Raw genomic sequence first — 24,338 nt, 5'->3', positions numbered from 1 at the left:
AATAGAAACCTATTCCTTGCCCATCCCAAGTTCTGGGCTTGGAGCTGTATTTCTTGGCTTTATTCAGTGGGTTGTTTGCAATACTTAAACCGTGCACCACTCTGTGGGAGGCCCAAAGACTAACTACAGATCTGTGCTTAGCTCAAGCAAACCATGTTATTAAGAGTCTGGTTGCTTGCAGGAGAGGAACACCTAGGAATGGCATTTAGTTAGGTTGCCTGCATTTTACTAAAGCCATATGTGAACTGTCTGAACCCTTTTAAACTGGTGTTTTCCATGGCCACATGTATGTCAGCAGAAAGACTAGGTGGTCCATTTAGGTAAGGGCTGAAGTCTGTTCTAGGGTAAAAAAAGTTCATAGGTCTGCTTCTGTGTTACCACATTATTAGACAGCGGGAACTTGGCCTGCTCTGTATTGGTTTGCTTTTTAGTATGTAGTTTGCCTAGAGTATTTTTGGTTAGTAGGAAGTGCCGAGATTTGGCTTCAGAAACAGCTACTGTAGAACTTGATACTATGCCAATCGTGTCAGCAAACTCAGAAACCCGCTTGCTGCTGCATTATCAATTTTGTTTCCTTGTATTCATTAAGGCAGAAATCCTCCCACTAACAAGCTGGTTAAAGAGCCTGAAGTCAAGTGATGTAAAGTGTACGTTTTGAAGATGCAGTGGAAAATACCAGTTATACTAGTAGTTGTTAGTTACTTGATGGTCTACTTTCTATGCTCTAAGTCGACCAATACCTATTCTTTGGTAGTCTTAAAAGCAAGCATATAAAATGAGTCTGTAAACTAGCATCATGGATATTTATACTGGTATTTAGTTTGAAAACACAAAGTGAAAATAAAGTGAAAGATGTGGCATGTGCACGGTCCTTGGTGGCCTTGTATTCAAGTGTCCCTCTGTGAAGGAGAGGCAGGTGAGAAGCCAGAAGACACAACACTGTGTGTGAATATACATGTACACCCATGCATATATACGCTCTATGTTTTTTGATGTAAAATGTTAGGATATTAGATTGAGACTGTATGCAGTAACCAGTATTTACCCTATAACCCTTTCTTTGTCTCTCTTCCTTCCATTGACTAACCTTGGTCTGCTGCCAACACCACCAAACCCTTTTCAGAGCTGTACTGCTATTTACACATTCTTTTGTTTGAGACATTGACAGTTGGTTCATAAATTCAGAGTACAGTGATTTTTTTAGAAGATCCCTGTACTATACACTTCAATGTAGCGTAATCAGCAAGATTTCCTTATATTCAACTTTTTCCCACTACTTGAACTGGAGAAATACTTCTAAATGGATAATTTAAGTTGTACAGGAAGGGTAACTGCTCTCAGGAAACAGCTTTGAAGGGCGCTACAGGGAACGGTCTAAAGAGCTGGGAAGAGCTGCTGTGCCTGAAAGGTGACTACTTCTTCCACTGAGGAAGCTGTGTATACCAGAATGAAGATTTCATATTGTGCACTTACTGTGAAGGGAATAGGAACAGGATGCAGATGTGGTGGATGTGGATGTCAAGGTGATGGCCGATAGTGTAAAATAACTATCTAGGAAAATCAGTTGTAAAAGAAATAATGCTGTCCAGAAGACAGAAAGATGCCTGATTTTTATTCTGCCTGGGTGTGTTTGACAGGACCTTATGAACAGCTACACACTGTGCAGGGACACCCTGGGTCCTTCCCACCAAGAAACACCTACAGGAGGGTGGCTGAAGGGTGCAGGGACAGAGTGGCCCTGTTACAGGAAGCTTACAGCCAAAATGGTACTTGCCCATAATGCCAATGCTGGCTTGATGCACATCAGGAGCTCATAGCAGACCAGACAGCCCTTAGGCTTTGGTTAAGGATACTCTTCTGACAGAGGCTAAAATTGAGAGGTTCAATAGATATATTTATAAGTTACATTTTTAATCCAACCTAACTTTCTGTTAATCCTTTGTGCTAGAGATACCAATTACTGATCTGTTGTATTTTAATTAACACCTAAATTGGTTATTAACTTTAACTATTACAGCTAAGACTAATTTAATCACAAATCCATATATAGTGTGCCATTTCCTGCTGCTATTTCAGACCAACCTCAAAAGGTTTGTCACAATGCTCATGCACATGTTTCTGAGGCTGTGCTCTCTTTGCCTACAAAGTCTGCTTATTTTTTGGCTATCAATAGATACACAAAGGTTAGTACAAATACCAGTGTAATGAAGAGTACTCAGAGCACATAAGAGAGGGGAGAAAACAATAAACTGCAAGAAGGAAAAGAAAAAAGGGGGGGAAGAGATAAAGCCTAGGAGCTTGTATGTAAAGGTATCTAAACCTGTAACTACTAAGCGGCATGCTGCAGATTCACCAAGCTTATTATTGTAGGAGGAAGTAAGGAGGTCACCCACTTGTCAGAAATTTAGGAAGACAACAGTATGCAGGTATTCCAAGGTATTTTCTTTGGTTATTTTTTCCACATATATTAGCTGGTGATGGTGGCGGAAATAAGTCATGTCACAGGCCATACGCAGAAAAGCAACTCCTCATCACCACAGCATATCCACAATTTTATGTAGTGTTTTTCCACATCCACAGCTTTACAGAACACAAACATTTGGAATAAGCCAGGTTGCTCATTTCTTACCTTTAGCCTGATCTGAGTCCTCATCATGAGGGGCAGCTGCCTTTCTCACAGAAAGGTGGAGTTCATGGGTTATAGAAATGCTGCTTTTTTTCCCCTTGGTGGGCTGCAACAGCTCTTCTCCCCCTACAAATGGCCAAACCACTTACTTCCCCTTCCCTGCTCCCTTTTATACCCCCCTGCAGGCCCACCACCCTCCCAGGTGTGAGACTGCCATGGTGATGGGTTGTTCTTTAACCCTTCCTTGTCCACATGTTAGGAGGAGCCTGTCCTGCTACAGCTTTTGCTAGAAAATTAGGGCTTTTAAAGAATTCATCCAACATACCTTATGTTCTTTTGAGAGGTAATTTGATGGTGCCCTTCCAGAGAGCTGTCCTGAGTCCTACTAAATTAGCAAATATGCAGCTCAAACTGGGTGTACTGTACTGCCCTTGCTTTCTCTTTCTGAAATCTTGAAATGTTCAAGAGTGTTTACTTGCTCAGTGCTTGTACATCTCTTAGATGTGTATTTTCACTAACATAGTTTCCTGTGATTCATGTAAATAATGCTCCAGTAATGGTATATGGAGTGGAAAAATGAATCAATCTGGGCGGTCCCCTTAATGGGTGATCTGTTTCATAATTTGTACAAAGGAATTTCTCCAAGGAAACTGTTTGCTTTCTTCCCAAACACTTTGTTGCCCAACTCTTAGGGGAACAAAACTGTCTTTATAGCTCATCTCAAAATTGTTTCAACTTGCAGTCCAGTCCCCACATCCTCTGTTTGTTCAGCGTTCCCTGGGAAGCTCCACCCTCACTTCCAGCTAATAACCACGTTAAGCCGCAGCTTGATTTTCCCAGTTTCTCCATCGCCCGCTCGGCAGCACTTGCTTTTTCATTGGCCAGCAGTCTTACAAGCAGTGATCACCTGCACGTGGTGGAGTTTGTGCTGGCAGTGGCAGCCCAGGACTTCTTGTGTCAAGCAGCCTTTTCTGCTTGCTGGGAAGCACAGCATGATTGTGGGGACAGTCCGCTTCCAGTCTAGCAGCTATGGCAAAGAGAGCAAGCTGTTCTGTTGCCTTGGTGAGGAAGCCTCTGAGCCTGGCGTGAGTTTCACAGGTATGATGCTCAGGCATGTAATGCTGTGCTATCCCTTTCCTGTATTTCTCCAGGTGCTTCAAGGAGGATGTTGGGTCCTTTTAAGTCTTTGTCTTGTAGTACGAGACCAGCCACAGACAGGACTGAGGTTGCCCACTTTTGAGGTGTGGCTGTGGGAGGTGGGGTTGTTTAGTCTGGAGAAGAGGAGGCTGAGGGGAGACCTTATTGCTCTCTACAACTACCTGGAAGGCTGTAGCAAGGTGGGGGTCAGTCTCTTCTCCCAAGTAACAAGTGATAGGATGAGAGGAAATGGCCTCAAGCTGTACCAGGGGAGGTTTAGATTGGGTATTAGGAAAAACTTCTTTTCTGAAAGAGCTCTCAGGCATTGGAACAGGCTGCCCAGAGAGGTGGTGGAGTCACCATCCCTGGAGGCATTCAAAAATCGAGTAGACGAAGCACTTGAAGGCATGTTTTAGGTTGACGGTTGGATTTGAAGATCCTAGAGGTCTTTTCCAACCTTAATGATTCTGTAATTCCATTATTTTATCTGGGTTTTAGGATTATTGAAATGCTTTATTGTTACGAGCAGTTACACAGGTAGTATTTCAGAAATAGAGATCACTTCAGCACTTGATGTGACTCTAAAATTTAAGATTTAGCATATACTACCTCCTGCTCCTGGACCGAAGAGATTGGTAATTGCAGTGTTGGCAGCACAGAGTGGGGGACAAAACACCCCTTACATGTTGGCGGAATAGGAAAAGCATTCATATCCGGAGAGAAGCAAATTGTATTGTGGGAATAAAGAAAAGGAAGGAGATGGATGAAGCATAATCTCCTTGCATGACCGTGTATTACTTGTACACCAAATGATGATGTAAGTTTTCCATTGTATAGGAAATGAAAGTGGTAATATATGATTTATGGTTGGCTTTTAAAAGGAGCTGATATAAAACAGAGTTTCCCAGCTCATTTCCTTACTTATAGTGTGAATGGAGTTTTCAACCTCTTCAGTTGGAGGGGTATCATTTGTGATATGCTTTGGTTACCCTAGTTTCCTTGATGAGGTCTAGGCGATCACCATGTTTCACAGACCTTCCATATCCTTATATACTGGATGGTATAGATCCCACGCTGTATTGAGCAGCATAGGTTATTATGTAATAATAACCTGCAGTAGGTACTCTTATACCCTGGTAAATTCCCGTTTAGTAGATATTGGGTAACCTTTACAGTTACTTAAGCATCAAAATCACTCTAAAAAGGAAAGTGAATGAAGTTAGTGAGACATGAACTCTTAAAAGCATTTGATTGTTAGGTAATGTGATTTTTCGGTAAGCACTGTAGCTAAGTGATTGAAGCTCCTCATCAAACATTAACTTCTGTTGGCTTCTTTTGTACATGAAGTGGGTGTTAAGAACATGTGCCAGCCTCCCAGGCATTCCCAAGGAAGTGGTAGTAGTCCCACATCTTTTGAGTCCTTGCTGGCAATCCAGCACAGCACCACAAATGGTTTCATGTGGGCAGAGCTGCTCAGCACTAAGCAGCAGGTGGCATTTCTGCTGGTTTTGTCTTGGCTAAAGTGCCTGCTGCTGGGTTCAGTGTGGGCAGGCTTAGCAGGTCATAGGACCTGCTGCAGCAGCTCTGAAGCTGAGCTGATACTAGGCTGCTGTAGGCTTACCCATCAAGTGCATGGTTAAGTGCTTAACTCTGTGCTGTCTGTTAAGTAGGGGTTGGATGCCCAGTTCATGAGCTTTTCTGGCTTGAGAAAGAAACTTAAAGTATGCTTTGATTTAGAACAAATGCTTTTATTTTTGTTTAAAGCCTTTCACATTTTGGTAGATACCTAGTTGAAAGTAAGAAGTTATTTAAACACCGTAACGATATTTTGGAGCCGGAAGTTCTGATATTTTTTTGAAACTGCCTACTTTTGTGTTTGCTCCTTAGCAGAGATGCGTAAGTCAGATTTCTCGTATAGCACATTTGCTGAGTGACTTTGCTTAAGGCACCAAAACAGTCTAACACAAGTCACTGTATGAGTGTAAAGAGTGTATTATTTCATTAAATATCTATTTTTACTCCATAAAGAGAGATGGATTTAGGAATTGGTTTTCTTTCCTGGTGCTTAGCAACTGGACATGCATATGCACATACCCAGTCCTAAAAAAATTACAGTGGGATGTTGGCAGCCATGCTGTCATGTGGGCAGCTGAGCAGACATTGGGATTTCCTCTCTTTTCCATGATAGCACCCAGTCTGATGGGTTAGTATATTGGAAAGCTAATTGCAGTTGATAGTTAGGAATAAGAAGTGCATGTAAATGTTGTATCTGCAGATAATGAAATCAAAGAAGTGATGTTTTGGTAGCTTAATCTCTAGTCACTTCTGTTCTTGCTAGGAGAACCTTGATAGGGTGCCTCTTTGGCAAGGCTTGGGAGGTGATCTGCTTGGGTAAGTAACTGCAAGATGAGCAGCTTATGCAAGCAGTATAACTCAGAATGATTACCAGAAATGCAGTCAAAACCCACTTAGCTACACGTTTAAAAACAAAACAGAACAAACCTCAACCGTTTACTTTCTCATGTACCTACAATAAAGTAAAAAAATTGCAGGTAGGTGCTGGGAACCCCCCTATGTCCTAATTGTCCAGGCTTGAGCTCTGTCCTGTGACACAGATTTGGGATATGTTTGCCTATTACTTGGCACAGGCCTCTTCCTGTTTTGTGTCTCGCTGACTTCCCAGTTTTCCTGTCCTGTATTGCATCTGAGCTCTTTGTTCTCTTTTAAAGTGCCTTATAGAGCTAGCTCTTGCTCACAAATGTAAATCTCTTGGGAGTGTGGGGAGAGGGGTAGTATATACACACGTTCTGTGGCAGTGGTCTGCTTGAAAACGTCCTGAGCCTGGCTTCTCAGCATCTCAGAAATGGGCCAAAGCAAGACTGTCAAGTGAAGAAAGCATCAAACTTCTTAATGAGGGTTTTTTGTGTTTGGGGCATTTAATTAAATCTTTTTACAGTGAATTTCCATACGCAAGTTCCACAAGAGAAGTTGGAAATACATATTGGGACAGGAACTTACATCAGTTGTGCCACCAGAGAAAATATTTGTATCTTTACATCTTCAATTTTTTTGCCCCCTTGAGCAGCCCACGTGTATGAAACTACATCATCGCTCTCTTTCTTGTCGTAATATTGGAATTTATTCTGCTACATATTCCTGGAAAACCTCGCTATGGATTAGAAAGCCAATGATGGTCTTGGCATAGCACTACCATGAAGCGTTCAGACAGTTTGCCTTTTGCAACAGTTCTTTCCAAAACCCTGAATATTTGGATTGCTTTTATTGCTTTTTTGTTGTTGTTGTTGTCTGTAAAACAAATCTGATTCTTCCCCCCCCCCCCCCCCCCCCCCCCGCCTTGTACTATTAAGTTTGCATCAGTTGTCCTTTGAAATAGCAGAACAGAACTGCCTGGTTATTCAGAAATACTGCTGCTAAATACCTAGCATCACCCTTACTACTTTCTGCCCCTGTCAGTTTTCCACCTTTTTTTTACACAGACTTGAAACATATCACAAACCATCATCATTCCAGCTAATTCCTACTTGGTTTCTGTCCCAACCAATAAATCTCGTGTCATAATTCAGTCTGTCTTACCTGTATTTGTAATGTTGGTTTCAGGTCCAGGCTGATCTTCAGCCACAGAAAGAGTAAAGACATAAAACATAACATTTCAGCATTTAAATGTTTCCTTCACTACTTCATATTTTTTTAAAAAGTGCTTTTAATTTCTCCCCTATTTTTCCATCTGTGAATGCCTAAATACTTCAAAATAGAGGTGTATATAAATAGAAATATCTAATAAATAGAATTTTTATATACACAGCTTGCTACTTGGTATATAGGAAGCTAATGTCCTTCTCCAGCCCCCTTTAGAAGTAAACTATAGAATCAAGAGTCAGCAAAGTGTGTATTGAAAACCATCGATCTAAGATGTGCAGGTGTGGTGTTCCCTTTCTGTAAAGAGCATGTTGTGCAGCAGGAGCTTCGCTCTGCTGTGTGTCAGGTTTTGATCTCTTTACAATTGTACACAAAGTAATTTCCTCTTCTGCTCTTTCTTCAGAGGCCCTTCACCGCCCCTATGGTTGTGATGTTGAACCCCAGGCACTGAATGAAGCCATCAGATGGAGCTCCAAGGAGAACCTGCTTGGAGCCACTGAGAGCGATCCCAATCTCTTTGTTGCACTTTACGATTTTGTAGCAAGTGGTGACAACACGCTCAGCATCACCAAAGGTAAGGCTCAGAATCGCAGACCAGCTACTAGGCTGAAAACTTAGTAACTGGAAATAGGAAGCAGAATCTTTCTCTGGATAGGAATAAGAATGAGTGCAGTTAGAGAAGATTATTCTGTAAACTGGTGATTACAAGCAGACGGTCTCTCTCTCACTTGTGTTGGAGAGACACCTGCTGGACAGTTCTCCTAGTACAGACACAGCTTTGCATAACACTGCCGAGCAGTCTAGCCCAGCTAGAGTTGTTCGTGTTCGAGGCTCCCCAAATCACCGGCTCATTGAGACACCTATTTTAGGGATGGGTAGAGGAAAACCTTTACATTATTGCTGACAACATAATTCAGCACTTTCAACTGGGGCAAAATCAAGAATTTCACAGAGATTTTTCTATTTCTGTTCAGTACATATATCAGAATACGACCTGCTGCAGACCTCTTTTAAATCACGTGCCATTTAAGGCTTCAAGAAGGAGACAAACCTCATCCCTCCAAGAAAAAAAAAGCCTTCCTCATCTAAAAAGCTGGACTACAGGAAGCCTTTTGAGTTCATCAACCACACTGCAGTAAATTAGGGAACAGTATCCTAGGTATTCTGTCTGAAGCTTTACTTCATAAATATTTTATCTATAGCAGTTTAGTTACAAGATTACTGCTGCAGATTTTTATTGTTAAGCTACAAACTCAGGCTTAGTCAGCTGATGGTGAGTGTCTCCCTTAATGAGACCCAACAGATTACACTGTGCTTATTTTGCTTTCTTCTTTCTGGTCACAGGTGAGAAGTTGCGAGTCCTGGGTTACAACCAGAATGGTGAATGGAGTGAGGTACGTTCGAAGAATGGGCAGGGCTGGGTACCAAGCAACTACATCACACCAGTGAACAGCCTGGAAAAGCATTCGTGGTACCATGGGCCGGTGTCACGCAGTGCAGCAGAGTATCTGTTGAGCAGTCTCATCAATGGCAGCTTCCTGGTTCGTGAAAGCGAGAGCAGCCCAGGGCAGCTGTCCATCTCGCTCAGGTACGAAGGACGTGTTTACCACTACAGGATCAATACCACCTCAGATGGAAAGGTAAGGATCTCTGGATAATGCTGTGGGGAAAGGAAATAGAATGTTAATTAAGAGGTGGTACAGAATCTCAAGTTGCACACTGTTAAGAGAGGGTGTTTCTCTCAGAGAAAACAGGTCCACTGGTTGATTAATATAAAAAAAAAGATGTATGCCAAGAGCTAGGTGGTAACTCACCAAACACCGCTTTGGAAGAAGTGCAGATGGTACGTATCCTGCCTGAAAACAGCTGAAAAGAAAGCAAAGCAGTTGTGGTTTGATGTGGTGGTATCTTTCCATTGGTCTGCTTAGAACAAGCAGAGCTTTAGCAAGTCGGTAGTTTTGATCAGCATTTAGGAACCTTGATCAAACAGCAGTACAATGTGTTGAGTGATGCAGAAACTCGCCTTGTGCTTGGCTACAAGAATTCCGGTTTCTAGTCCTGTAAAACAGGAGGCAGGAAACAGCACTGCTTTCAAGTGCTAGCTTATATCTAGCTGCCTTCTGCAGGTAAAACTCCCACAGATTAATGTTCGTTCACCCAACAATATGAGAACAAATACTCTGAAGCCTGGTTCCCTTACCTTACTACTTCTTTTTTTGTGGTGGTTTTTTTACTGTGTCTGTTTTCTAGTGTTATTCGAAGCTTCTAGCTGCCTTCATTTAAGCAGATTCTGGGTTCATTCTTGACAGGTGTATGTGACAGCAGAAAGCCGTTTCAGCACACTAGCAGAGCTAGTACACCATCACTCAACAGTAGCAGACGGACTGGTGACAACTTTGCATTACCCAGCACCCAAGTGCAATAAGCCCACTGTCTATGGAGTGTCCCCCATCCACGACAAGTGGGAGATGGAGCGGACTGATATCACCATGAAGCACAAACTTGGGGGAGGGCAGTATGGCGAGGTGTATGTTGGTGTCTGGAAGAAATACAATCTCACGGTTGCTGTGAAAACATTAAAGGTGAGTTTTCAGATTGTTGCGTGCTGTTCATTTGGTCACCGTTTATGATAAGGGTAAGGAAATTGTAAGGTTCTTAGTTATACCACCTAATGTTATGAATATCAGAAAATGGAGTGTGCAGATCTGCATAAGATCTATGCTTGAGAGTAGTTTTGCAGAACAGTCAGCTTATCAGACTTGTACCAGTGCATGTGGCTTAGCAAGCTCCTCCAGGAACCGTGTGTCCAAGTCAGATCTGTAGAAGTGGTTACCAAGTCCACTTCCCTTCCCTTAGAAAGCTGTGGAAGCATTAAGAAATTAAAGGTGTTGGAAATATCCTCTACAACTCCTGAAAAAATTTCAGCTTCTCTGTTTATCCTTCTTTTCAAAGCCATCTTTTTTTCAACATTAGCAGCTACAATTCTATGTACCCGCTACGTACAGGAGCTTTCAATCTTAATTTTTATAGCTAGGCAGGGGGACTAAGTCAGTGACCCTGGGAGTCTTCCTCTCACCAGCCACAACTGCTTTGGTAGCCACAATAGGTACCAAACAAGAAAGCCTAGCGCTTTCTGGGCACTGCAGACCTGTCACTTGGCCACGCTGCAGGCCAGCCAGGCAGCTTTTCCGGGGTGTTTTGGTTTTTTTTGCTTTCTTGCTTTGGTAAAAGCCAAAACAGCAGAATAGAGCTAAGAATGCCATCATTTATATTCAGCTTGGATATGTGGTGTTCAGCAGACCTTGGTCGTGAAGATAAATTTGCCCTTCTTTTGCCCCTCTGTTTATCTAGGAAGATACCATGGAGGTGGAAGAGTTCTTGAAAGAAGCTGCTGTGATGAAGGAGATCAAGCACCCAAATCTAGTGCAGTTGTTAGGTTAGTGAAATGCCTTGCTATTTCTGTTCTTACTTGAGTTTCCGCCAAAGTGAAATAAGTCTTGTTTAAAAGCAGTAGCAGATTTTCTGCATTTATATAACTTTTTGAATCAGGTCAGGTTCAGGGGCAGTATTTTTGACAGCTTACTCCTTTATGTAGTATTGGAGCTAAGAGACACTAATTTTAAATAAAACATCGAATATAGTAATTTACATTCGTAGAGAACTTTGCCATTGAGGCACAACTATGCATTATATAAAAGTTTGCAATATCAGCCTCCTGTTAGGTTGTACCCTTGGCTTAAACATGCTCCAGGGTTCAGTTATAAGGGTCAAGTTCATTTTCTGCTGTGTTAAATCAGATTTACAAAATTATTTTCCATGACTTATTTTTCTGATAGAACAGAGCAAAAATATAAGAGAATTTAAAGTAAAAGAAAAAAATATATTGGAAGCACAACAAATTCTATTCTTCATTCTTCTCAAATCAGAGACATCTGTAGAAAAATCAGTCCATAATTAAGCAGAAGACAATGAGATCACTGCTGTTGTAAAGGACCCTGATTATCACCAAATAAGTACATGAGATCAAGGCAGTGGAGATGCAAGTCAGATCAAACAGCACATGGATGGAAGAAATCACAGGCTTTACAGACTGGCTGTGCTCTGTTTGTCTCACTGGCAAATGCATGATATGATGATCACTATTAAATAGTCTGCATAGCTGTTAATTCTACATCTACAAAGATTCTTAAGGAAATACTCCAAACCTTCACTGGTGTTTAATTGTCTTTGGACTTTTGCTGCTTTCAGGAGCAAAGCTGTCAAGCCAAGCCTAGGATGAAAGGAGAAATGTGAAGAATGTGAAGGCTTTTAATAATGGCAACTATTCTGTACCCATTTAAACAACGGGCACAGATTAAATGTCTGTCCAGCCCTGTCTGGTTCCAGGAGTAGAGTCTAAAAGATTTCTCATCAGAGATGCATTTTCGCTCTTTCTGATGTGCAGTGTAATTGTGTTTCATTCCTGTATATGTGTAACGGTATAAACAGGCATTCAGCAGTGCTGCAGTGGGAGCTGCAGAGATTCGACATGACTATCCTGTTGCCTTCCTCCTCCGCTAATACATACTCTGTACATAATTGCAATGACTGTAGCAAGTAGTCATCTGAGGAATGTGTGAGAATGCTGCTTTAGGAGCAGGTCCCACCGTGCTGATCACTTACCCAGCTAGCACACATGGGAGTGCTTCACATTACTCTGTAGTGACATTTCAGTCTGAAAATCTTGCCAGTTGACAGGTACCCACTTCCAGTTGGCCACTCTTTAGCTTTATGAAGGAGGAGAGGGGAAGAAAAGCAAATCATATTTGTTCAAAATAATTCCTATTACATTCTATAACTCTCCGAAGAACAGAACTACTCCTTTATGTATATTACATAGGAATAGCAGTGATAGACATGTTCCTCTCTGTCCGTGAAGTGGATAGACAGATAAATAGACAGAAGCACTGAATTTTAAGTTGGGCTGCATTGGTCTGGGTCTTGTAGATGGAAGTCTTCACTTTCCAGAGAAACACTCATCGGTACAAAACACGACAAATGGATATTAAATCAGGAATAGTGGTAAGCTAGGGAAGAAAGGGAAGCTTTATTCACATGCTCCCTCCTCCTCACATTAGGTGTTTGTACCCTGGAGCCACCCTTTTACATTGTGACAGAATACATGCCGTATGGGAACCTGCTAGACTATTTACGGGAATGCAACCGGGAAGAAGTAAGTGCAGTTGTGCTACTCTACATGGCCACACAGATCTCCTCTGCTATGGAGTACCTGGAGAAGAAGAACTTCATTCACAGGTGGGTAGAATCCCATTGAGCTAGTACAATCTCAGGTTTGAATGGTCACCAGCATGATGGCCCAGGAGTTCTTCCTTTTGGGGATGTTTCTTCCAGATTTAGGTTTCACACTGGGTTATCCATTGGCTATTTGGGTTTCAATACTTTCTTGCAATTCCTTCTCTCCATAACTTTCATACCAGACTTAAAATTGTGTGTCTGACTGCCTGACAGCTATGAAAATCGGTGTTGTCCTGTTCTGATGTACACCCTTTGTGCAAGTCATTGTCAACCACAATGTCCTATTTTAATCCAGTCAGATAAAGCCGTGCCATAAAGCTGTTACCGCTGTGTGATGAGCTGCTGATCTCATCCTATTCTTAGGAAATGTAAACATCCATAAAACCTGCTATCGTTACTGGAAATTTAATAAAATTTAAAGAATGAACGCTCATCCTGACTTGCCATATTCCTCCTAAGAGAAAATTCAGTTAGTGTCTGACACTGTTCAGAGCAAAGCTCATATGACTTTTATCTGCTGTGTAAAGAGAGTGCAACCAGAAGACTATATTCAGAAGCCCTGCTCATGCTCCAGTAAAGGAATATGCTTTTTTTCCTTTTTACAGGGACCTGGCAGCACGGAACTGCTTAGTTGGAGAAAATCACGTAGTGAAGGTGGCTGACTTTGGCTTAAGTCGACTTATGACTGGAGATACTTACACAGCTCATGCTGGAGCCAAGTTCCCAATCAAATGGACTGCTCCTGAGAGCCTGGCCTATAACACCTTTTCAATCAAATCAGATGTGTGGGGTAAGAAAACCCACTTCAGTGGTCTGTTCTGTTTCATTTTGTTTTTCTTTGCCAGCCTAGACAGTAACTTGCTTTCTGGTTTGGCCAGAAACACCTGGGGAGGAGACAGACAGCCACATGCCAGGCCACAGCATCATGCATCAATGGCATTTTTAGCATGTCATGTCTTCACCTAGACTGGCCTAAAATATCTGCAAGAAAGAGATGTTGCCTCAAGCTGCAGTACAGGTCATAGTTAAAGAGCAACACAAGAAGAGGGCAGACTTATGACCAGGAATTTTGTTTTTCTCCTTTTTCAGCCTTTGGGGTGCTGTTATGGGAAATTGCTACCTATGGGATGTCACCATACCCAGGCATTGACCTCTCTCAGGTGTATGATCTGCTGGAAAAGGGCTATCGGATGGAACAGCCCGAGGGGTGCCCTCCAAAGGTTTATGAACTGATGAGGGCATGTGAGTATCTTCTTCTAGTTTGGGGGACAAAGACTGGGAGGGGAGGGAGAAATCTGTAGTAACTCTGAAGTCCTTGCTTCTTATGCGCTATTTTGTTAGCTAATGTGGAAAAGGCCCCGTCACCTGAGATCTACCTGGTTACTGATGCAAAATGAGGCTGGTGTCTAGGGAACAAGAATTCACTTTCTAAAACTGTCATCTCTTAGTACAGCTAGATAGCACTTTGGCAAATTTTACTGGTGTTTTGTCAGTAGGACTCTTACTGTGGAATCACCAGACTAGAAAGAAATTTAGTTCTCTGCAAATGCAGCACCTGTGCAGGAGACACATAGTTGACAAGGTTGCACAAAATGCATCCTCCAAGCACACCACGAAAAGCTCCCTAATGCTCCATTACAAATTGAAAATCTACTAATAAAAGGCCAAAAGATACAGTGGGCTACAGGAAGAGAACAACAGAGTTCAAGAGCATTGCCAATCTCTTTCAGTACTGCAAGAGCAGAGAATATATTGGGCAAAAGGCTGAAGATCCTAGGGAGCAAAGCAGGTTGTGCTGTTGCGCCAGGTAAGCAGCTCTGAGCAGAGAGACCCTGTCAGTGTGACCAGGGTGGGAGGAGACTCCTTGGTGCTAACTCAGGCAATCTGTGTGGTCTTCACTGTACAAGATGGACAAACCAGGGCTTAAGAGGCCATTCTACAGCCTATCTCCAGCGATGCCTGATCCCCATCATGTCAAAGAAAGTCAGGGTGAACTTCAGTTATAAAACAAAGATGATGGGTAATGATGAATGATATTGCTTCAAAAAGCCTTCAGAAAGCTGATGGAAGCCCAGAAGTTACACAGTTATCTGTGACTGGGCTAGATGCATTCAGTCCAAACAGCCAGGGTAGCAAACATGGAATTCTCCTTCCCCAAAAAATTCAGAAGGAGGGCTAGGGAGATGAGAAAAAAACTGTGGAGTTGGCAGAGAGCTGGATTTTTAGAATTGCTTCCTTCATCTCAAGATCCGTTTGTTAGGATACGGTAGGGTGACTGACTGCTGCTCTGAATTAACATCTGTGACTGACTCCAAAGCCTGTTTAATAGTATGGGATCAGAGTCTGACTACAGTTGAGAAAGCTTAGGTATTTTCTGTCTACTTGAACAGAATAAAAATTTATCTACTACCCATTTCAGGCACTGAGACTTACTCTGCTTTCTCACATTGCAGGCTGGAAGTGGAACCCACCAGACCGACCTTCCTTTGCTGAGACCCACCAGGCTTTTGAAACCATGTTCCATGACTCGAGCATCTCAGAGGGTGAGAGCCCCTGTTGCTTTATTTCTGAAACAGCACTGGAGGTTATCCCACAGAGTGCTGTGTCTTGTGGACGGGCCCTTAAGGCTCATGTGCTACCAGTAGAGGCTGTGGTGAAGCTTCAACCCTTACTTAATTTCTTAACCATAAGTGGGTAAATACGTTCTCTTACTTCCTGCACAAATACTAATAACCTTTAGACATATACCCATGCAGGGGATGGGACAGCATAATTTTATTTGAGCACTAAGATGCCAAAGAGCTAATGTAAAGAATATTTTCTCCTCTATTAGAGGAAGCCTCTTGTTTTCTGGACTGAAGAGTAAGGAATAGAGTGATACTGAGAGAGGGAAAAAGATGTATGCATATCACAGTCCCTTGCTGACTGCAGCAGTTAGATCATGGAATATTTTTCTACCACCCTTCATTTTTAAAAAGTGTGCCTTAAATCTCTGGATTTTCTACTCAGCTACTTCTAGGAATGAATCTGTGCAACGCAACTTTCAAATATAATCAACTATGTAATAAATACTGGTGAGAAGTGTGATACTAGACAGCACACAAGCAGAAATGTCTTCTGAATTTTTTAATTAAATACAAAGCTGATCCATCCACTTCCCTACTGCAGAAAAAAATGCCAGGGAGAATCTGTAATAGATACATCAAGTGGCCTGTGCAAATGCCAACCTGGGTGTGGCCAGGAGGTTGTGGGTTTTTTCCTGGTTTTTTTTGTTTGGTTTTGTTGGTTTGTTTCAATTGCATACCTTGGGTTGATGTTGGGAAGGAAACATGCAGTCGTCATTTCTAATAGGGAGGTGCAGTGCTTTGCCTCAAGTAAGGCAGCTTAGATCCAGATCCAGAGAGTACACAACTTTTGGGGGATGCCAGGAGCATGAACTGTGGAGGTACCTTAATTAAAAACAGAGGCAAATGCATTCAGTGCTGGCTTTAGACCTTCAGCAACCCTTAACCCAGCAGAGCGCTAGATTCATACTAGACCTCTTGTACAGATCCTACCACTGGGTTTTTTTGCTCAATTTATAAAGATGTAAATAAGTTTGAAAGCATTTTGAAAAACATCTTACCCTGAATACATCTAGACTTGAGCAAAAACTAAATCCATAAACTGTGTATTTCTCAGTTAAGTATCTCTTCTTGTCAGAGTTTGCAGTAAAGACCCAGATTTTCTTTTCTTCTTCCTCTGTTGGTCTTTGTTCCAACTTTTCTCTTTTTGGGTTTGGTTCCCCCCCTTCCCCGCCCCCCTTACAGAGGTAGCAGAGGAGCTTGGAAGAACAGCCTCCTCCTCATCTATAGTTCCTTACTTGCCCCGGTTACCCATGCTTCCCTCCAAGACTAGAACACTGAAGAAACAGGCAGAGAACAAGGAGAACATTGAAGGAACACAAGATGCTGCAGAGCACTCAGCTTCCAGCTCAGCACCAGGTATGGGCACTGGGACAGTGGCAGTGAGGCCATGTATTCTGGGATAGGCTTGTTGCTGGTGTAAATTGCCAGAGAAACAGAAGAAAACAGAACAGTGTGACATGGGAAGGTGCTTTGCACTGCTATGTCATTAGGGCTGTTGGCCACCTCAGAGGCCAGTTACTTACTAGCAAATAGAAAACACTGCAGCTTGTTCAATGTTCTTTTAGTAAATTGCATTGTAATTTTTTCTTTTACATCTAGCTTTGCTGCTTTTTTTATAAATGACAGCTTCAAAACCGAAGTTGACAACACAAAAGACTTTCTTTTATACTTGCGGTATTGGGGGAAGGAGGAAAAAACTACAGGAAGGGAATAAGAAACTGAAACTAAAAGGGCAACTTCACTTTTTCCTGAGCCTGCTCCTAAGTGCCCTTCTCAGTATAGACAACAGACAAGTGACGCATGCAGAAGTGGGGCGGGGGGGGAAGATCAAAATCAGGCCAACCTCACACAGAAATAATAGTGCTGACTTCCTCTCTCGATCTATCTCTGCAGAACCTGGGCAGCTAAATATGCCAGGCCTATAGAGCCCACTGCAGGATAGATGGGAAGGTGGAAATGGAAATTGATTTTGCAGATTCACACTTGCATCTTCTGTCTAGGTTTTATCAGAAGCACACAGCCAACAAGTGGGTCTCCCGCACTGCCTCGCAAGCAGAGGGACAAGTCACCCAGCAGCCTGTTGGAGGATGCCAAAGAGACCACTTTCACCAGGGACAGAAAAGGTGGCTTCTTCAGCTCATTTATGAAGAAGAGGAATGCTCCCACACCTCCCAAGCGCAGCAGTTCCTTCCGAGAGATGGAGAATCAGCCCCATAAGAAATACGAGCTGACGGGTAATTTTTCATCTGTTGCTTCCTTGCAGCATGTGGACGGGTTCTCTTTTGCTCCCACACAGCAGGACGCGAGCCTGGCGCCACCCAAGTGCTATGGTGGGGGCTTTGTGCAGAGGACCTTCTACAACGATGATGGCACTGGTACCAGCAGTGGTGGGGGCGTAAGCACTGGTGGTGGGTGGTCGGGCATCACTGGTTTCTTTACACCACGCTTGATTAAAAAGACACTGGGTTTACGAGCAGGAAAACCCACTGGCAATGAAGAAGCTTCAAAGCCTTTTCCAAGGTCAAACTCTACATCTTCCATGTCCTCAGGGCTTCCAGAGCAGGATAGGATGGCAATGACCCTTCCCAGAAATTCCCAGAGGTCAAAAATCCAGCTGGAACGGACAGTGTCCACCTCCTCTCAACCTGATGAGAACACAGGGAGGGCCAATGACCTGCTTCCCAAAAGGTTTGAAGAAGGCCCTGCTTTGACCAGAGAGAGACCAAAAGCAAAACTCTTGCCAAGGGGTGCCACAGCACTCCCTTTCCGAACCGCCTCTGGATCAGAAGAAAAGGAGGGTCCAGGGCTAGCAGCAGCTCCTAAGGTCAAAGAGAAAAACAGTGGCCCACGGCAAGGGGCCCTTGAGGATGGTGAGAGACCGGGGTGGTCGTCTCCAGTAAAGGCTGCAGCAATACTTCCAACCACTCATAACCACAAAGTGCCAGTCCTAATCTCACCCACTCTAAAACACACTCCAGCAGACGTGCAGCTCATTGGCACAGACTCTCAGGGTAATAAATTTAAGCTCTTATCTGAGCATCAGGTCACTTCTTCTGGCGACAGGGACCGGCCCAGACGGGTAAAACCAAAGTGTGCTCCACCTCCACCACCAGTGATGAGGCTCCTACAACAGCCAGCTGCCTGCTCAGATGCAGCAGAAGAGTTGAGCAATGTGGCGGGAGCGCAGCACGGACTGGAATCGAGCGAAGGGAGTAAGAAGGCAGCAGCAGCAGCAGCAGCACCTGTTGGTGGAAAATCTGGGAGGCCCGTGATGCCTCCACCTCAAGTGCCTCTGTCATCGTCTTCCACCTCCCCAGTGAAAATGGCCAACGGCACGGCTGGCGCAAAAGTAGCACTAAGAAAGACCAAACAGGCAGCTGAGAAAATCTCTGCAGACAAAATCAGCAAGGAAGCACTGCTGGAGTGCGCAGATCTTCTCTCGAGTGCCATTGCCGAGCCGACACCAAACAGCCAGCTGGTGGACACAGGGCACCAGCTGTTGGATTACTGCTCAGGCTACGTGGACTGCATCCCGCATACACGCAACAAATTTGCCTTCCGGGAAGCCGTGAGCAAACTGGAACTCAGCCTGCAGGAACTGCAGGTGTCCTCAACAGCTGCTAGCATCCCTGGGGCAAACCCCGTCCTTAATAACTTATTGTCATGTGTCCAAGAAATCAGCGATGTGGTGCAAAGGTAGCTACTGTCGATCTGGGTAAGAGAAATACGTACGGGGAGGGGGGGGGGCGGACTTTTTTTCTGTACTGATGCTTTCAAAAGGAAAGACTGATACTTGAGTATGTGAAGTACCTCAGATCACTGAGTTCTCCTCACGTTTACAGGTTCATCTCAAAAAAAATGGGGATGGAGAGGGTAGATTAAAGCTGTAAGGGGCAGAACATCAAGTATTTGTCCCTACCTAGTCAGTCTGATCTGCTTGGTATGGCAAGGGAAGGAAGTTCCTTGCTCCTCCCTTGGAGAGGCAGGAGAACCGATAGCAGGTTCTTGCCCTGGGAAGGATGGTTTGATGTGTGATAGCTGGAGTACTGGAGTGGCTGCAGGCCACTTGGCTGTACAGATCCTCCCCTGTCTGCACTAACGCATGCTTTGGCCTCCTGACAAGGCAAAGGAAAGGCACTGGGGCTCCGTTGGTACCAACTGCTGAGCAGCCTGAGCTGGAGTAGCTCTGAATGGGGAGGTCGCAGGAAAGGTCTAATGCACTGACAGTATTCAGAGCTGCTGGAGGTGGATGCACTAGCCCAGATGGCTTACTTCCACAGCGCTGTTGCTGCTGTAATGAGAACTGCAAAATTGGTTAATATATGAAACTCTCCCTTTTTCCTCCTGTCCACCTCATCCACCACATGTTCTCATCTTTGTTGTATCGGAAGCGTCAGGGATGCTGGGCAGACTTACCACTGGAATACCCCCTTCCCCACCACACAGCCTTCACTCAGTTGTTACCTATTTCTAGTGGTCTAGCACGGGTGCTGCTTGATGGTCTTTTGTGAGTAGTTTGGGGCTCTTGCACAACTTGCCAATGTTGTTATTGGGGTGGGTGGGTGTGGTTTTGTTTGGGTGGTTTTGTTTTTTGTTTGGGTTTTTTGTTTCTGTTTTTGTTTTTTAAGCTCTAGATTGATTTTAACTTGTTACCAGGTTGACTCCCCAATTCAGTTTCATCACCTTGAGGACCCATGGTAGGTAAGGCAGAGCTACCACCACCCCTGGCTGTCCTCCACATTCCTTTAGCAGTCACAGCACTGCAGGGCCAGCTGGAGAGCCAGAAAGTACAGCCTCACCCGCCCACCACATGCCCTCACACCTGCAGGATTGCCTGGACCAGTCCCTGCTCTTGGCATAACACTAACACTTCACGCTGACGGCTTCCCAGGATTTGTTCTAGTGCTTACTGGTCTCACAGGCTTTTAGCTTCCCTGCATATGAAGGTGACTAGGTATGTCAGCGCATGGGGGGAATTGCAGCCATGTTTGTTTTTTTTTTTTATTCCTGTATTTTAAAGGCTAGACCAGAATCTCGTGCTGTGGCATGGGGAACATGCACATACACTGTGCGCTCCTCTGCCTAAGATGTGACAAGCGTTACAGCTCTGCCTACCAGGGCTCCTGCTGGGTTATGGTCTCTGATGCCTAGTGACAATCCCAGAATGAAAGCAGTCATATGGTTGAAGTTGTCTTCTTTGGTCCTAGTGCTGTTTGTAGACTGTTGTGGCCTCAAAAAGCTGGTCTTCTGCGTATATGCACAACTCCCTGGGAGGTAAATGTACTGACAAGTAGGAAGACCTCAACTAACTGTTGGCTTGAGAGAAGAAAACAGGCCCGCTACCTGGCTCCAAATACACCTTACCCTGCATGCTGCTGCTCACTTCACTCTGTTGGTGATGGTAGAGGATCTGGCTTGCTTTGCACCTTAAATCTTTTATTTTTGGCTAAAATGCTTTTTTAACTTGTTTTTAAAGCGTTTTTGTGCTGCTTTTAGTTTGAGCATTTAGAGTTGAGCTGGGGCACAAGTGTGAATTTAGGAGGAGGGCACTTCCATTTCTGTCTAGAAGCATTGCCCTGTTGGTGCTTGGAAGTAGGCTGGGCCATCTCAGTGAGTTTTTTCCATGGAGCACAGTGAGACACTGACCTGAAAAAAATCTTTAGAAATGGGCTGGTGGCTGAGAATTCTCTTTTTGTTACTGGTCTATGGTAAACAAAGTTGTGTCACAATGCATGAACGGGCACCAGTGGAGCAGACAGTGAGCTATGCTGTCCTGGTAAGCAGGGGGAAAAAAAAAGCAACCCCTCCACCCCAACTGATGAGTGTTAAAGTGAATTAGTTACACCTGTGAGTCAGTTTTACTCCACTGAGCTAGACCTAAGTGGAGACACACAAAAGTACAGCATGGGTTACTCATCCTGACTTAGCAGTACCAAGCCCAAAGCCTGCTGTCTAGGACTGCAATAGGATGTGCAGCTTGCCCAGGCTCTCCGGCAGCCCTCGGGTCAGCTCTTTCGTAGCCGTGCTCAGCCATAAGGCAGAGTATCAAACTGTTATCTGCTAGACTTTACTGAGGGATTTTGTGGTTTACCTTATCTCTTTCAGTCATCTTTACTGAAGGTGTGCATCACTGCACACCAAACTAACTGCCTTTGGAAAGATGACCTGCAAAGGGAAGAACACGTGTGGTATTGCTTCATGTGGCCTTTTAAACAATCAAAAGGTGTATGGGAGCTTTCTTCAGGGCAGAAAGGCAGGTCTTGTTTGCCCTGGCAGACAATCGTGTGATTTCATCATTGTACTACTCCTCAGCCTAGGACGAGTGGGCTGACACTGAAGTGATTCTCAGGACAAAGGTATTTTAACCAGACAATTTTAAGGAACTTAGTCCAGTTCTAATAAGTACTTTGAAAAATAAGCCTTTTTCTGTTCCTGAATGCCAGTGTCCCAGAAAAGCTCCAGCAAACAATAGCATAGATGGACTAGCAAACAATTCCTGGAATTTCTAACTACTAAACCTCCCCTCTTTCAGCCATTTCTGAAGAAACTAACTGTGTCCTAGCAAAGGACTGGCTCCCCTCCCTTGGTCATCCCTGTGTCCTTTCTGATGCCACCTGGTTTCTCCTCTGCCATGGCAGAGGTAGTGGGCAGGGGGACAGGGCAGTGAGCAGTAAATCTGCTTTTAGAGAGCCACAGACTGGCTGAGGCTGGAGGGAGCCCCTCTGGAGGGGCTGGCTGGTCCAGCCCCTGGCTCAAGCAGTGCCACCTGCAGCCGCCGCCCAAGGCTGCATCCAGAGAGTTTTTGCATATCTCCAAGGATGGAGACTCCACAACCGCTGTGGGCAACACAGAAGCCCCTTCAGTTTTGATGACTTGCTCCAGTGGAGGGAAAACACAGAATAGCAGAATTCTGGGATTTGCCAGTCATCACTTCTATGGACAGCGTTTTCTCTGCTTGTACCTCTTGTCTTACATCGTAGGTAGGTGATGGCAGAGGTAGCGCTGACTGACACTGGTTTTTTTCCCCTAAATAGGAGGTTGTGGAATTGCTTCTGCTGCCCAATGGTGTTTTATTCCAAAACTGGAATTCTCCCCTGCCCGCTGGCAGGCTAGCAAAAGGATGGGAGCTGGGAAAGCTGCTTCTGATGTAAATCACTGTTCATTGTTCTTCCTTCCACAGCCACACTCCTAAAATTGTTGCTGGTCCTTTTCCCCTTTGCTAGGTTTGGCCTTCTGTTCGGCCTTAAAGGCCTCCACCGTAGCAGCTTCTCTGCTTTCAGCCTTGCACAGCGTGTGCAAAGTAACGCAAGGATGGTGAAGCCCTGTTATTTGTCCCAGTGAAGAGCGCTTCTTGCTCCACTGTTCAGGGCAGGGACGAGGCATAAACGCCTGTTTTGTTTCCTTTCCTCAACACTGTGAGACAGCCTTGTGGGGTGAGGATGCAATTGCAGCCGGGCGCTCTCGCTTGCACTAGTATGGGCTAGAATTTGCAGTGGTCTTTGCAACAGGGGATGGCATCATGTAGGGCCTGGTAATGCCAAGCACAAAGCATGCGCTCACATGAGTGACTTGATGTGGGGCACTTTCTCTTCCTAGCTACTGTGGGGAATTAGCTGACTCACAGGTGCAATTCTGTTTCCTTCCTGCACTGTACACCCTTTTTAACCCCAGAACTGGTGCACTCTGCTGTCTGACCGGCAGCACTTGATTTAATCATATATTTCATTAGTGCGGGTAGAGGTGAAGCTGAGTTAAGAGTCTGGCTCTTGGGGCTGTGTCAAATTTAGCCACTGGGAAAGTGGAATTGAATGGAGCAGCGTTGCTGATGCAGAACGCAGTGGGGAAGGGGGGTGTTTCTGTCCCCGTCCTCCTCATACAAGACACTTCTGAGCACCACCGGCCTGGTGTCAGTGAGACGGCCAAACACACACGTTGACATCCGTCAGGTGCGCTTACGCGAGAGTGTTACAGCGCACCGCTCGCTCTCCGTGGGCGGCAGAACTAAACCCCACAGCGTGGGGCAGTGGCTGCACCAAAACTCTGTGTTACAAGAGCAGCCCCTCCCCAAAAGGCAGCAGGCGTGTGAGCAGGTAGGACAGGTTACGCTCTGCAGTCATAAATCCAGACCCTGCTGTCTGTACCGCTTACCTAAGGCAGGCTTCCCCAGCAGCTGAGGTGCTCTGCGTTTTGCTTGTCAGTGCACTTGGGCAGCAGCAGCTGTGACAAGCACTGACGAATCCAGAAGATCTTTTTTTGTAAATGTAACAGGCTGCCGTCTTCTCTTTTAAAACACTCGGCCCAGCCCTGCTGCTGATCAGTAACTGGCAGGAAAACCGAAGGGTAGCAACTACAGCACGCTCGGAAACCTCCCGCTGCAGAGCCCAGCACCGACTAGCACGGGTGGGCGCTGGGGTCACCCTCCGGTTGCCTGTAGTGTAGAACAAAACCTTCCGCCTGTTCCCTGGAAGTAGGAGATAAGAGGTTATGGGACACCCGACTTACTTATACCTACACAATAAGAAGCGTCTGTACCAAAGGAGGTCGTTCTTCCGAACGTGTCTGTTGGGCACGGGAGGTGAAGCCCGATCGGCTCGGCGTCGGCACGCTGTTTGTATCAGTAGTGAACTCGTTGAGGGCAGGAATGGATTAAAATGAAACACATTAATCACCAATCACTCTACCAGTGTTGTCAACTGTTTTTGTTTTTAATTGTTATTGTAATATATTTTGGTTGTTTTTCTAATTTAATTCTCTCACTATTGTCTGACTGTGAACTGCAAACAGTGTTAAACTTGATGTAAATAAGGTCCTTTGAAGGGCCTCTTTGCCTGTCGTTCCACAAAGTTTTGCCAATTTGCATTTTGTTTTAAATAAAGGTTGCAATATTTTATTGGCAAAAAAAATCCCCTTGAGTGTGTGCTGCCTTTTTTTCCCCCCTTAAGGAATAGTCAAAGCTGCTCAGTAGTAACCTGAAGTTTGTTATTTGGGTGGAAAAG

At 44.5% G+C, this 24,338-nt stretch overlaps 1 protein-coding gene across 3 annotated transcripts in view; it reads left to right on the top strand.

Moving 5' to 3' along the window:
* Nucleotides 1–24,245, top strand: part of ABL2 (ABL proto-oncogene 2, non-receptor tyrosine kinase) — a 50,358-nt gene extending 26,113 nt beyond the window's left edge. The window contains exons 2-12 of one of the 3 annotated variants that reach the window (XM_064454475.1): nucleotides 7,824–7,994; nucleotides 8,765–9,060; nucleotides 9,730–10,002; nucleotides 10,772–10,856; nucleotides 12,538–12,715; nucleotides 13,321–13,505; nucleotides 13,805–13,957; nucleotides 15,169–15,258; nucleotides 16,525–16,698; nucleotides 17,343–17,576; nucleotides 17,892–24,245. In XM_064454475.1, the coding sequence (XP_064310545.1) occupies nucleotides 7,824–7,994; nucleotides 8,765–9,060; nucleotides 9,730–10,002; nucleotides 10,772–10,856; nucleotides 12,538–12,715; nucleotides 13,321–13,505; nucleotides 13,805–13,957; nucleotides 15,169–15,258; nucleotides 16,525–16,698; nucleotides 17,343–17,576; nucleotides 17,892–19,042 (2,990 nt within the window). In that variant the 3' untranslated portion in view covers nucleotides 19,043–24,245. Of the gene's footprint in view, nucleotides 1–3,474; nucleotides 3,725–7,823; nucleotides 7,995–8,764; nucleotides 9,061–9,729; nucleotides 10,003–10,771; nucleotides 10,857–12,537; nucleotides 12,716–13,320; nucleotides 13,506–13,804; nucleotides 13,958–15,168; nucleotides 15,259–16,524; nucleotides 16,699–17,342 lie in introns of those variants that run through there. The other 2 variants (XM_064454474.1, XM_064454473.1) reach the window with 2 other exon arrangements.
* Nucleotides 24,246–24,338: the final 93 nt, after the last annotated feature.

This window comes from Phalacrocorax carbo, chromosome 6 (genome assembly GCF_963921805.1).
Source record: "Phalacrocorax carbo chromosome 6, bPhaCar2.1, whole genome shotgun sequence".
In the NCBI taxonomy this organism is placed as follows: Eukaryota; Metazoa; Chordata; class Aves; order Suliformes; family Phalacrocoracidae; genus Phalacrocorax; species Phalacrocorax carbo.
The sequence above is the reverse complement of the archived record's forward strand: the minus strand, read 5'-3'. Positions and strand labels throughout refer to the sequence as shown.